A 14,029-nucleotide genomic window follows, 5' to 3' on the forward strand; every position below is an offset into this window, starting at 1 on the left:
CATTATATATACATATATATAACATATATATATATACATATACACACACACACACACACACACACACACACACACACACACACACACACACACACACACACACACACACACACACACAGTAGTGTTCAGAATAATAGTAGTGCTATGTGACTAAAAAGATTAATCCAGGTTTTGAGCATATTTCTTATTGTTACATGGGAAACAAGGTACCAGTAGATTCAGTAGATTCTCACAAATCCAACAAGACCAAGCATTCACGATATCCACACTCTAAAGGCTATGAAATTGGGCTATTAGTAAAAAAAGTAGAAAAGGGAGTGTTCACAATAATAATAGTGTGGCATTCAGTCAAGTGACTTCATCAATTTTGTGGAACAAACAGGTGTGAATCAGGTGTCCCCTATTCAAGGATGAAGCCAGCACCTGTTGAACATGCTTTTCTCTTTGAAAGCCTGAGGAAAATTGGACATCCAAGACATTGTTCATAAGAACAGCGTAGTTTGATTAAAAAGTTGATTTGAGAGGGAAAAACTTATACACAGGTGCAAAAAATTATAGGCTGTTCATCTACAATGATCTCCAATGCTTTAAAATGGACAAAAAAAAAAACGTATGAAAGAAAACGGAAAACAACCATCAAAATGGATAGAAGAATAACCAGAATGGCAAAGGCTCACCCATTGATCAGCTCCAGGATGATCAAAGACAGTCTGGAGTTACCTGTATGTGCTGTGACAGTTAGAAGACGCCTGTGTGAAGCTTAGTTATTTGCAAGAATCCCCCGCAAAGTCCCTCTGTTAAATAAAAGACGTGCAGAAGAGGTTACAATTCGCCAAAGAACACATCAACTGGCCTAAAGAGAAATGGAAGAATATTCTGTGGCCTGATGAGAGTAAAATTGTTCTTTTTGGGTTCAAGGGCCGCAGACAGTTTGTGAGACGACCCCCAAACACTGAATTCAAGCCACAGTTCACAGTGAAGACAGTGAAGCATGGTGGTGCAAGCATCATGATATGGGCATGTTTCTCCTACTATGGTGATGGGCCTATATATCGCATATCAGGTATCATGGATCAGTTTGAATATGTCAAAATACTTGAAGAGGTCATGTTGCCTTATGTTGAAGAGGACATGCCCTTGAAATGGGTGTTTCAACAAGACAATGACCCCAAGCACACTAGTAAATGAGCAAAATCTTGGTTCCAAAACAACAAAATTAATGCCTCGCAGATGTGAAGAAATTATGAAAAACTGTGGTTATACAACTAAATACTAGTTTAGTGATTCACAGGATTGCTAAAAAAGCAGTTTGAACATAATAGTTTTGAGTTTGTAGTGTCAACAGCAGATGCTACTATTATTGTGAACACCCCTTTTCTACTTTTTTTTTTTACTAATAGCCCAATTTCATAGCCTTAAGAGTGTGCATGTCATGAATGCTTGGTCTTGTTGGATTTGTGAGAATCTACTGAATCTAGTGGTACCTTGTTTCCCATGTAACAATAATAAATATACTCAAAACCTGGATTAATCTTTTTAGTCACATAGCACTACTATTATTCTGAACACTACTGTATGTATATATATATATATATATATATATATATATATATATATATATATACACACACACACACACACACACACATACACACACACATACATACACATATACATATGTGTGTGCGCTTATATGCTGATGGCAGTGGACTCCAGGCACTGAGACTATTACAAAGTTTTTCTCCCCAATGGCCACAGCAAGTGGTATCCATTAAAGTAGTTACTTTTGATTTCTTTTAATGACAGACTATTTTATTGTATACTTCACTTACCTGTGTCCACTTGTGGTGGTCACTGGTCATTGCATGGACATCACAGATCAGAGTCTGCAGGGCACAAACATACATATTTTATTTTTATTTTTTTTTAAATCAAACTCCCTCATATGCTATTTAGAAATGTTTTCAGTTCTTTTTTTGGGGGGGGGCGGGGGCAATGTACAATTTATGTAACTTTGTCTGACTTTAATGTTAAGCCTCTCTTGGTTACATTTCAGGTAACAACATAAGGAGAGCAAAATTAAGAGAAATCAGTCATTTCACTCCCTCGTCCTTAATCAGTTTCCTGCTTCTTCAGAGACAAATGCCCATAACTGTGGTGTTACGTTGCTCTGCTCACTAGATCCATCTGAAGCATTCAGTGCAAACCAGTTAATTCAGATTGGTAGACATTAGTCATAGGTTATCAGAAATCAGAGGAAAAAAACATACAAAAATACATTCCATTATTCAACGGTAAACACATTTAAAAACAAATAAATACATGAATCTAGATTTTTGTAAGAGGACCATGGAATGGTTTGCTGAAAAATTCAAGTCAGGGCATTTTGGGTCAAGGATGAACGCTGCAAAAATGGAAAGTAGATAGGACTTATATTTCTGGTGAAATTAGAGACATTAGGTAACAACAGTAAACAATGGACGTTGATGTCACCATTCATCAATCCCTGGTTACCAGACAAGCTCTGAACAAAGGAATAAAACCTTGCCAGTTGTACAACACGACATCAACTAAATGTACCAAATAGTAAATAAAATTATTCACAAAACTTTCTCATTTTAATTTCCTGCACTTTCATTTAAAATCATTATAGAAACTTTGCATAATTTATTACCACCCTTGAAAAAATGTCAGCTACCTATTTTATAAACACTACCCAATCCATGGGTCCCCATCGGCAATGCACGAGTAATAATAACAGTAATTATAGTTTTAACAACTAAAATGTTTAATCAGCATTAGTCTCAGCCATAGCTTTACTACAATTCCGCATGAAGTGGAACTGATGAGCCATATAAAAATATGTTTACTTTCATTTTCTGCATAATTAGAGTGGGGCGTGAAGCAATACCTAAGCTAGGGCATAACTGGATCTACTTGGGGTTCTCGCTTTAAAATCAGGGCAGTTAGAGTGAAGGAAGCCATAAATACGAAAATAATTAAGGCTCTTGGGGATATTAAGCTTACCAAACAGACATGTAGGTTGTGAAGCCAATTTGAGACAGGGCAAGCGGACAGAAAAGGTGAAAGTGTGCAAAAGAAAATACGAGTAGGACACACATTAAGCAATAGAAGGAATCGTGATGATGTCACATGCCCGAGTGTGCCGGTGCAGCGCCCATACTGGTAGGCAGAAAACACTTATTCAGCCACTGACTGTGTGTAATATTTGAAGATGTCACCGTTCAAAGCGTGCACTCAGTGATCCATCACGCTGACAGATCAGCGCCGTGCATAAAAAAACACATCACATCAAGACGGATGATGATCCGTTTTAAAGATTTTCACTTAGCAAGTATTTGGTACCAAGGATCGGATGTGGTTTGGCTCAGAATTGCGTCCAGTACAGGTGGGAGATGAGATCACATGAGCTCACCCTGTGTTTTCTCTGTGCAGCTCCACATTTAGGCGATAAGCTGTGACTGAAGTTATTATGAGGGCGGCAAACTAACAACAATCTGATTTTCGCTTCATTCTTTTGAAATCAAACAATTTAATATGCGAGAAGAGCGATTTTGCAGACAAATACAAAGTGAAAGGTTGGGCTCACCAGTGTCAACATGAATAAAACCAGCGAGAAGAAATGCAGAGGTGACTGTCCAGGAATCCATGGTTCAGTTCGAACTGGTCTGGTGGCTTTCAGGTTGTTAAAATGAATAGAATACATACCTCTCTCTCTCCCTCTCTCTCTCTCTCTCCCTCCCTCCCTCCCTCTCTCTCCCTCCCTCTCTCTCTCCCTCTCTCTCATTGTTATGGATGGGCTGATTTTGTGTTTGAGGATCCTGTGTTGTGCTCAGGGTTTTTTTATTTTATTTTATTATCTTACTTTTGGGAAGACATGTGATCCACACAGGCGCATATAATCAACGTGCGGGTGTGTATAATTAAAGCTGCCACCCCCTTGTGGTGCCTTTTTTAACATTTTTTCTTTGGCTCGTTTTTCCTCCAGTATTTTTTCTATCTTGCACTTGGTGCACACGCAGAACTGCTGCATTTAATGACTATGTCAACACAGGTAAACTGCAGCCTGATGCACGGATGCGCACACCGGCCGGACTGTGCAGGATTGTCTTTTTTGGACCGCGTTTAAAAAGTTCCTCAACTTCAAAGCATGTCCTGCTGCCGCACTGCACTCAGCCCACAAAGACGGGACCAGACAGTAGAAAGAGCACTGACAGACATCAACAGGCTGATAACGACATTCCCTCACATGACCACTGATAAAACAATTGTACGCCTCCAAAAACTTTAAAGCCTTCATGGTCGCTGTCTCCAAGATCTGATTTCTCACAATATCGGTTTCGGTCTTTGGGATCAAGACTTGACAAGTAATCTGAAGTCACCTTCCCATGCGTTTTATCACCACATCTGCTTAGACTCTGGAGTTTTCTCCCTACTAGTCCGTGCGCATGCGCAGGAAAGTCCCTTCTACAACCCCTGGCAAAAATTATGGAATCACCGGCCTCAGAGGATGTTCATTCAGTTGTTTAATTTTGTAGAAAAAAAAGCAGATCACAGACATGACACAAAACTAAAGTCATTTCAAATGGCAACTTTCTGGCTTTAAGAAACACTATAAGAAATCAGGAAAAAAAATTGTGGCAGTCAGTAATGGTTACTTTTTTAGACCAAGCAGAGGTAAAAAAAATATGGAATCACTCAATTCTGAGGAAAAAAATTATGGAATCATGAAAAACAAAAGAACGCTCCAACACATCACTAGTATTTTGTTGCACCACCGCTGGCTTTTATAACAGCTTGCAGTCTCTGAGGCATGGACTTAATGAGTGACAAACAGTACTCTTCATCAATCTGGCTCCAACTTTCTCTGATTGCTGTTGCCAGATCAGCTTTGCAGGTTGGACCTTGTCATGGACCATTTTCTTCAACTTCCACCAAAGATTTCCAATTTGATTAAGATCCGGACTATTTGCAGGCCATGACATTGACCCTATGTGTCTTTTTGCAAGGAATGTTTTCACAGTTTTTGCTCTATGGCAAGATGCATTATCATCTTGAAAAATGATTTCATCATCCCCAAACATCCTTTCAATTGATGGGATAACAAAATTGTCCAAAATATCAACGTAAACTTGTGCATTTATTGATGATGTAATGACAGCCAGCTCCCCAGTGCCTTTACCTGACATGCAGTCCCATATCATCAATGATTGTGGAAATTTACATGTTCTCTTCAGGCAGGCATCTTTATAAATCTCATTGGAACGGCACCAAACAAAAGTTCCAGCATCATCACCTTGCCCAATGCAGATTCAAGATTCATCACTGAATATGACGTTCATCCAGTCATCCACAGTCCACGATTGCTTTTCCTTAGCCCATTGTAACCTTGTTTTTTTCTGTTTAGGTGTTAATGATGCCTTTCGTTTAGCTTTTCTGTATGTAAATCCCATTTCCTTTAGGCGGTTTCTTACAGTTCGGTCACAGACGTTAACTCCAGTTTCCTCCCATTCGTTCCTCATTTGTTTTGTTGTGCATTTTCGATTTTTGAGACATATTGCTTTAAGTTTTCTGTCTTGACGCTTTGATGTCTTCCTTTGTCTACCAGTATGTTTGCCTTTAACAACCTTCCCATGTTGTTTGTATTTGGTCCAGAGTTTAGACACAGCTGACTGTGAACAACCAACATCTTTTGCAACATTGCGTGATGATTTACCCTCTTTTAAGAGTTTGATAATCCTCTCCTTTGTTTCAATTGACATCTCTCGTGTTGGAGCCATGATTCATGTCAGTCCACTTGGTGCAACAGCTCTCCAAGGTGTGATCACTCTTTTTTAGATGCAGACTAACGAGCAGATCTGATTTGATGCAGGTGTTAGTTTTGGGGATGAAAATTTACAGGGTGAGTCCATAATTTATTCCTCAGAATTGAGTGAGTCCATATTTTTTTTCCCTCTGCTTGGTCTAAAAAAGTAACCGTTACTGACTGCCACAATTTTTTTTCTTGATTTCTTATAGTGTTTCTTAAAGCCAGAAAGTTGCCATTTGTAATTACTTTAGTTTTGTGTCATGTCTGTGATCTGCTTTTTTTCTACAAAATTAAACAACTGAATGAACATCCTCCGAGGCCGGTGATTCCATAATTATTGCCAGGAGTTGTATACAGGGTAAGCAGAAAAAGAGTCCTTGATTTCAAGTAGCTAGAATTTATAAACATATTGAAACATGTTTATAAATATGGTGACTAGATACATTCCTGCAGAATTTCTGTGCACCCCTCGATCACAATGGTTATGCTGCAGAGAGTCTGGACCAAGCTAGAATATCACATCGAAACAATATAGTGCTCGAACTTGTACAAATGTCACAGAGTTAGCCTTAGTTGGGTTAGTGTTACGTATTATATCGGTTTACCTGCATGCTTGGCCGCAGGAGAACATGTCTGCTCCGATAAGTAGGCATCTTGGTATTGCTCGATTGCCTGAAGTCTCTCACCTCTACTATTACGCAACCACAGTGAAAGATGTTGACCTAAGAGACATGGCAAATGCAACACATTCAACCAATGCAAAAAGAAGTATTACCAGATAAAATACAACATGAATCTAGCATATAATTAAATAAAACCTTGCACAGTCCCACTCACTTGATGTATTCAACATAACAGCATACCACATCCAAAGTTTTCACACAGTGCTCCAGGATACTGCATTAGTGTAAACTTCCATGTTTTATATAGATAATTTGAGCTATTCACTTGTAAAGTACATTTTTGTATTTGGGTATACAAATACACACTTGTGATTTCTCCAACAGATCCACCAGAATAGGAGGCAACTCCTCAGCATCCAGATACTCCAGCAATTCTCCTTCTTCATATGGTAAGCGGATGGTTTCAGAGTCTAAAAATAAAAGAAACATGACTTACAGATAACTGGAGTAACCAGAGCAGAATGACCTGCAATACACAGATGAATACTTGTGGTGTAACAACATTTCACATATCATCATTTTTGTATTGTTGAGCCTGTAATGAAATGCATCATATTTTGAAATGATTATTGTGATGAAGCTTTAAAGGCCCAGTCACAGGGCACTTAATGAAGGGCAACGAAGCCCAAACAAAACAAGAAATCTGGACTTTTGTTGTAATTGTTTAACCTTCCCTCAGCTTCGTTCCTGCAGCTGGCGCTTTGTCAGGATTTTTGAACTGTTGAAAAATTTTTAACAAATGCCACCAAAAGCCTCAATTTGTCCGTATTTCGTTTTGCTGTCGTTCCTGATGGTTTTTTATTGTTTGCTTAGTTTTTGTAACATTAGCATTTATTCTGACTTCGTTCGACCCGCTGAATGTTTTCACATAGTGCAGAAGCCATTTCTGAGCTCTGCTGCTGCCTTCACATACCGTCGAAAATTACAGAGTAAACTCAGCCTGTTTGCTTGGAATTTTTTTATCTGGGTGGGGGTCAGCTTCAATGGGCTCAGGCACCTTATAAAGGCCAGAATTCATCTTTTGTGTGGATACAATTAATTATTTTGCCACAAGCAACTGCTGAATTTGAAACAACAAAAAGTTGCATCATTTCTGCCAGTACTTCAACGCAGCAACAGTGGCAGCAGCAGCTCCTGCGTGCGCTTATTATTTTTTAATAAATATAACAATATGAGTGTAGCAATGACAATCAAGCCCTTCTGTACATGTGGAAACAGGTAGATAATTCAAATGATTATATAAAGAGCTGTTCTGGAAGGAAGAATTCACGTTGTGGATCAGTGGCAGCTGGTGGAAATAACCGCACGTGAGTCAATGCGCGGCGTTCACATGGACTGATCAATTTACTGCTCTGATATATTCAATCATCTATACACTTATATTTATTCTCCCTTTAGACAGTTTTCTGTGATAAATCAATATATATGGCCTAGTAACAAAATACAGTGATACAGCAGTCACCACGGCACACGAGTTTTTTTTTTTTTTTATATATATAAAATTGGAGCAAGACAGAGTGCGCAGCATATTGTCAGACAGTGAGGATTCTGACGATGAAGGAGATGATTCCTTTTTTGTTCTGGACGAGGAACCAGAGCAGACCCACCGACTTGAGCACAGATCTCCACAGCTTCTGTTTGCAGAACTGCAATACACAGGTATTGTACTGCGGAATTAATTCATCAACACTCCCATACTGAACTATACTAAGAAACCAACAAGAATCCTTATTTTTAGTGCCCTGGGAGGTAATATCCAGTGAAATTGAATTTTGTTACAGATTGTCTACATTTAATAGAATGCTTTTCTCAACACTAACCACAAACAATTGCTCTTGAAGTTGAACTGCCCCCCCCAAAACAACAACAACAACAACAACAAAAACCCTCTCACCAGATCCATTCTTGCCCCTGAGCATTAGAGAGTAGCCTTCATTCCCAGGGTAAAGGTTGACCACTAGACACGATATTGACTCCTGAGACACCAACTTCTCCAAAAGATTCACATTTCTCCTCAAATTCTTCAAAAAGAAGAAAAAAAGCATGTTATTTTTTTTTGCCTTTGAATGGCATTAACATGCAATTACAACTCTTCAGTATCCTGTAAAAATTAACAAAAAACTGTTATTTAAAACTTTAAAATATACCAAAGTATGGCAATGTTACTGACGAAAATACATTAAAATGCAATCGTAAGTTTTCTTAAATACAACAACTACTTGAATGCTTGTTAACATAAGCACTGACACCACTTTAATAATAATAAAAAAAAAACATATGACATCTTTCCCTGTGAAAATACAGCTTGCAAAACGAGTTTAAGAGGATACACATTTTCAACAAAATATTACAAAGCACAAATACTTATCAATAGGATTTCTTTTAAGTTTTACATTTTAAGTTCATAATTTACAATGAGAGGTCATTCAACATGAGGTTCTCCATTTAACTTGAGTGCACTACTGTGGTAAAAGAATGTATCAAGACAACTGTATTTGTCTGTTCTAGTTACTAACTAGAGACCTGCAATCAAGATCACAAAATTATACCCCCGCTTGGCAATACCAGTTGCTTGCATGTATTCCATATCACCTTGAGCATCTACATCAGATGGATAAGTTCTATAGAAACACAGTCCACTTAGTTGTAGTAAATCTTTTATGATGAAACACCTGATTTAACAAACCAGTTAATCTCTGGAGATGTAATTGACAAATGTGAATAATTAAAAAAAAAAAACAAACAAACAGGAAAAGTCCAATACTATCCCACATAAGACATGGAACCAGAATAATTTTCATTCATGCACATTCTCATATAATGTTCTAACATTGTGTGGAGTTAATTAAAATCCCCCAAATAGTTTTGGCGGAGTTGCACTTACGAGGTCAATATCATGTAATGTATTAATCAGAAACATAAATCCAATTATCTCCCCTTGAAGATGTAAGACCGAAATTATTTTCCTTTGTGCACATCATACGGTGTATTACTATTATGTGAAGTTTAACTGAATTCAATCAAACTATTGAAAAAGAACTGTGATGATAAAACTAATCAAAAAATGGACAGATAGACAAGGCGATTTCTATACAAGTGTTTCCCAGTACTGGTCCTCTAGACCCAAAGTACTGTACATTTTCAATTTCTCGCTTCTATTTTCACATAATGAACACGTGGCAAAAAAAACAAACAAACAAACAAAGACAAACACTTTACAACTGATTGTCTTTTTTTTTTTTTTTTTTTTTTTTACAGTGAAGACACAGCAATGTGCAAAACAAAAGTTCAAATGCCCCAATAAATGGCTAATATCTTGTTTTGGTACACTGTATTTTATTTATTTTTGTTTTAGAACCTTTCAACTGTCCAAGAGAATGCAATAAACTTACTGATGACCTAAATATGCATAGGGTGCAGACTTTCTGGTCCCAGTCATCAATACATTTTGATGAACATGTGTTTCTTCCCACTCATAAACATGTTTTTAATAACTTCCTCAATCATGTGATGATATTTGTAAGTTGTGTTAAATAATACAAACCTTTAATTCTGGCTCTTTCTCACATTCCTCTATGTACAGCTCATAGAGTTTCTGGTACAAACTCTTTCTCCCACTAGATGAAATTCTTCTTTTGGCTGGTCGCTGTCGAGCACTTTCAACAATATACTAAATAAACAAATGAGAGCGATAATGAGGATGATAGCATCTGTTGGACATGATGTACAGAGTATGCAAGAGCTTACAGTGTGATAATACACACTTCTTGCTCATTCTAGTAAAACACACAAGGCAGAGACAAGATCTCTTACCTCGGCTCGATCCAGTGCATATTCCAAAACTTGTTGCTTGGGGGGGGGGGTGGGGGGGTGGGAAGAGATGATAGAATTATACATAGTTTAATCAGTTTCTACTCATAAATACAATCATTTAAAGGAATAATTAGACAGGACATTGGTGATATCTTTAGTTTGCTATCACAATATTTTGGATTTGAACACAAATAGCAAGTACAAGCTCAAAGTCGAAGAAGTCACCTTTAATTTGAAGGCTTTTATGTCCACATTAAGTGAAAGGTGGAGAAACTACATAATTCCTTTGTCATACACCACATGGTTTGGTGATCATTCAGGACACTTTGGTAGTCCTCTGCTCAGCACTGTGCTCATTTTTATAAAGAAGGAAGACATTGGCCAGGCCAAAAACACAAAAATATCTTGAAAGACCACCAAAAGGTGTGATGAATTACAAAAGAATTCTATCCTTAGTAAACAAAAACAAAAACAAACAAACAAACAAACAAACAAAAAACAACCTTCAGGACAGATTAAAAACACCCTACAAGACAAATACATGTGTGATAATGTTCACGAATATAGAGAACCTGGAGCAAATAAAGAGAATTTACCACAAGATGCAAATCATTTGGAAGCCACAAAATAGAAAGGCCATCTTAGAATTTGCACAAAGCATGTAAGGTATCAGAATCAGAAAAAAGTTTTATTGCCATATGAGTGGACAAGTTCACAACATTAGGAAATTGCTGTGGTACTTGGTGCTAACATAAAAGACAAAAAAAAAAAAAAAAAAAAAAAAGGTATATGGTGCGCATGGAAAGTATTCACAGCGCTTCACTTTTTCCACATTCTGTTATGTTACAGCCTTGGGATACATTAATTTTTTTCCCTCAAAATTCTACTCAATGCCCCATAATGGCATCTACCGTACAGGAAGGTTCTCCTCTCTCCACAGAGGAATGCTGGAGCTCTGACAGAGTGACCATCGGGTTCTTGGTCACCTCCCTGACTAAGGCCCTTCTCCCACGACTGCTCAGTTTAGACAGGCAGCCAGCTCTAGGAAGAGCCCTGGTGGATCCCATCTTCTTCCATTTATGGATGATGGAGGCTACTGTGCTCACTGGGACCTTCACTCACTCACTCATCCTCAACCCCTTATACCAATTAAGGGTCATGGGGAGCCAGAGCCTATCCCAGAAGTCACAGAGCATTAGGGAGGGTACACCCTGGACAGGACACCAGTCTGCCTCAGGACCACATCACTGGGACCTTCAAAGCAGCAGAAATGTTTCTCTAGGAAGAGCTCTGGTGGAGCTGAACTTCTTCCATTTATGGATGATGGAGGCCACTGTGCTCATTGGGATGTTCAAAGCAGCAGAAATGTTTCTGTGTCCTTCCCCAGATTTGTGCCTCCAGACAATCCTGCCTCAGAGGCCTACAGACAATTCCTTTGACTTGATGCTTGGTTTGTGCTCTGACATGCACTGTCAACTGTGGGACCTTACATGCAGACAGATGTGTGCCTTTCCAAATCATGTCCAATCAAATGAATTTACCCCAGGTGCACTCCAATTAAGCTGTAGAAACACCTCAAGGATGATCAGTGGAAACAGGATACACCTGAGTTCAATTTAGGAGCTTCATGGCAAAGGCTGTGAATACTTATGTACATGTGATTCCTTAGTTTTTTATTTTTAATAAATTTGCAAAAATCTTAAAAAAAAAAAAAAAAAAAAAAAAACATTTTTCACATTGCCATTATGGGGTATTGGGTGAACTCTTCGTGGTCATTGTGACCTGTCCTTAACAAAGTGCAATCCATGAAAACAAGTCAAACGCTTTGAGTACTGATACCTCAAAATGAGGAGAGGTTTTGTGAGGTACGGCATTATGGAACGCTGTAGATCATCCAACACCAGCTGAATTATGAAACTAAACTAACTCTGCCTTCCAGCTAAATAACCACTGGTCTTCGTTATTTGCTTTTAACATAAGTATAGTGTGATCAAAAGTTAAAATATCAAAAACTGTAAAAAAAAAAAAAAAAAAAAAAAAAAAAAAAGGAAAGTTCACACTAACTGTAGACAGAGGCAAGAGTTTCTAATTGCCATGCAACACGTGAAAAGTTGCTTTCACCGGTGTACGTGTGTCTTTGGACAAGATAACTCAGAAACAGCTGGACGTATTTCTTTTAAACTTGGTGGGAATATTACTTGGATAGATATTTAGAGATGATTATATTTTGGAGTAGTTTTGTCAAAGGTCAAGGAAAACATGGCCTGAAAACCACTTTTTTGTTTGTTTGTTTTTTGTATATCTCAACAACAAAGAAGTCTTGATGGATGATCTAAATCATATATTGATCAACCAAATATTTGTGACTGATTGGTATAAATGACTTCATAATGGAGTCACAAGACAAAGTCATACACAGTCAAAAACACCATTACACACATATGCATATTTACGTGTACATGCATATCATGGTGTGTAGAGTGAGCAGGGTATGCATCAGTCCTCTAATGCCTTTTGTTCTGGTCAGCGTTTTGTGAAATACTCCTTGCAAATACATGCAGGACAACCACAGGATATGAAGAGATAAATGTTAAGAAGGAAATCAAACTTACCATTGTGATCCACCGCCAGCTGCCAGGCGATGCAAGACGATGCTGTCTGCCCCACACTGTCACCTTCCTAAAGTCACCATTCACACCCTGCACCGCCGCACACAACAGGACACACAGGAACATAAACAGACATATTAGGATATCCCACAGACAACTTCCCACAGAAGCACTGACAGCTTTTAATCCACTACTGATTGCAACTGTCATAAATCAGGTTCCAGACAACAAAAACAGCCAATTTAAGGAAGGCAACAAGACAAAGTGTTTGATCAAAGTAGGTTTACTTTATGCTCATATCTGATATGCTTGACCAGCCTGAACGTTTGCAGAATATGCAAGAAAAGAGTTCAAAGTGTGTAGCTGGCTTCAGTCAAGTCAGCTCGGTGAGGCTAACGGCTAACGTTAGTGTGCTAGCCTGTTCCTGGCCAAACTGGAAGTTATTAAGCGATACTACGGCGCCTGAGACTCAAACAAAGGAAGCGACCTCAGTCTCAGCCAACGGAGTGGACTTGCCTTCTCGGTTGCATAGCAGTTGACCGTAACTCCAATGCAAGGAAACGAAATGAAATTTAAACATCAGTGTCTTCATTGAAAAAAAGTCGCAGCAGCAGCCATTTTCTTCCAGTGTGACAACAACAGCTACACTTCCGGTAGTAGGCGGGGCTACGTCAGACGCCCCTTTACGCACGGACCTGACAAACTTATTTAAAACCACTAATTTGTGCTGTCTGTTCAGATAAATGCCCAGAAGATCATTTTAATCTGGATTGGGTTAAAGTCCAAGCATCAACTGGGTTTATTTGTTATGTTAAGCCATACTGCAAAGCGAAAATAAATATTGTAATGGTCATGTTTGTCTGCTTGTCTGTCTGCCTGTTTGTTTGTTTGTTTGTCCACAGAAATATCTTCAAAACACAAAGAGCAATTTCATTCAAATTTGGTGGATAATCTCAGTGAACTGTCTTAATGCGTTAGAGGTCATGTCAAGGTCCATGGTCAAGGTCAAGTCAGATTCTGCGTTCAAACCCCTCGGAAGGTTGATTCCGACCTCTCGCTTGGGAAAAAAAGGCCTTGAATACTTCATCGAGCTG

At 38.4% G+C, this 14,029-nt stretch overlaps 1 protein-coding gene and 1 long non-coding RNA gene across 4 annotated transcripts in view; one reads left to right on the forward strand and one right to left on the reverse strand.

Annotated features, from left to right (window-relative positions):
* LOC117517301 overlaps positions 1 to 224 on the forward strand; it is a 17,202-nt gene extending 16,978 nt beyond the window's left edge. The window contains exon 3 of the long non-coding RNA XR_004562699.1: positions 214 to 224. This is a non-coding gene — a long non-coding RNA (uncharacterized LOC117517301). The remainder of the gene's footprint in view (positions 1 to 213) is intronic.
* supt20 (SPT20 homolog, SAGA complex component) overlaps positions 1 to 13,561 on the reverse strand; it is a 62,795-nt gene extending 49,234 nt beyond the window's left edge. The window contains exons 1-8 of one of the 3 annotated variants that reach the window (XM_034178276.1): positions 13,452 to 13,560; positions 12,939 to 13,025; positions 10,327 to 10,362; positions 10,058 to 10,183; positions 8,408 to 8,534; positions 6,820 to 6,923; positions 6,436 to 6,552; positions 1,833 to 1,886 (exon numbers count right to left, since the gene is read on the reverse strand). In XM_034178276.1, coding sequence (XP_034034167.1) covers positions 1,833 to 1,886; positions 6,436 to 6,552; positions 6,820 to 6,923; positions 8,408 to 8,534; positions 10,058 to 10,183; positions 10,327 to 10,362; positions 12,939 to 12,941 — 567 coding nt within the window. In that variant the 5' untranslated portion in view covers positions 12,942 to 13,025; positions 13,452 to 13,560. Of the gene's footprint in view, positions 1 to 1,832; positions 1,887 to 6,435; positions 6,553 to 6,819; positions 6,924 to 8,407; positions 8,535 to 10,057; positions 10,184 to 10,326; positions 10,363 to 12,938; positions 13,026 to 13,451 lie in introns of all 3 variants that reach the window. The other 2 variants (XM_034178278.1, XM_034178277.1) reach the window with 2 other exon arrangements.
* Between the last annotated feature and the right edge of the window lie 468 nt (positions 13,562 to 14,029).

Source organism: Thalassophryne amazonica, chromosome 9, assembly GCF_902500255.1.
Source record: "Thalassophryne amazonica chromosome 9, fThaAma1.1, whole genome shotgun sequence".
Taxonomy (NCBI): Eukaryota; Metazoa; Chordata; class Actinopteri; order Batrachoidiformes; family Batrachoididae; genus Thalassophryne; species Thalassophryne amazonica.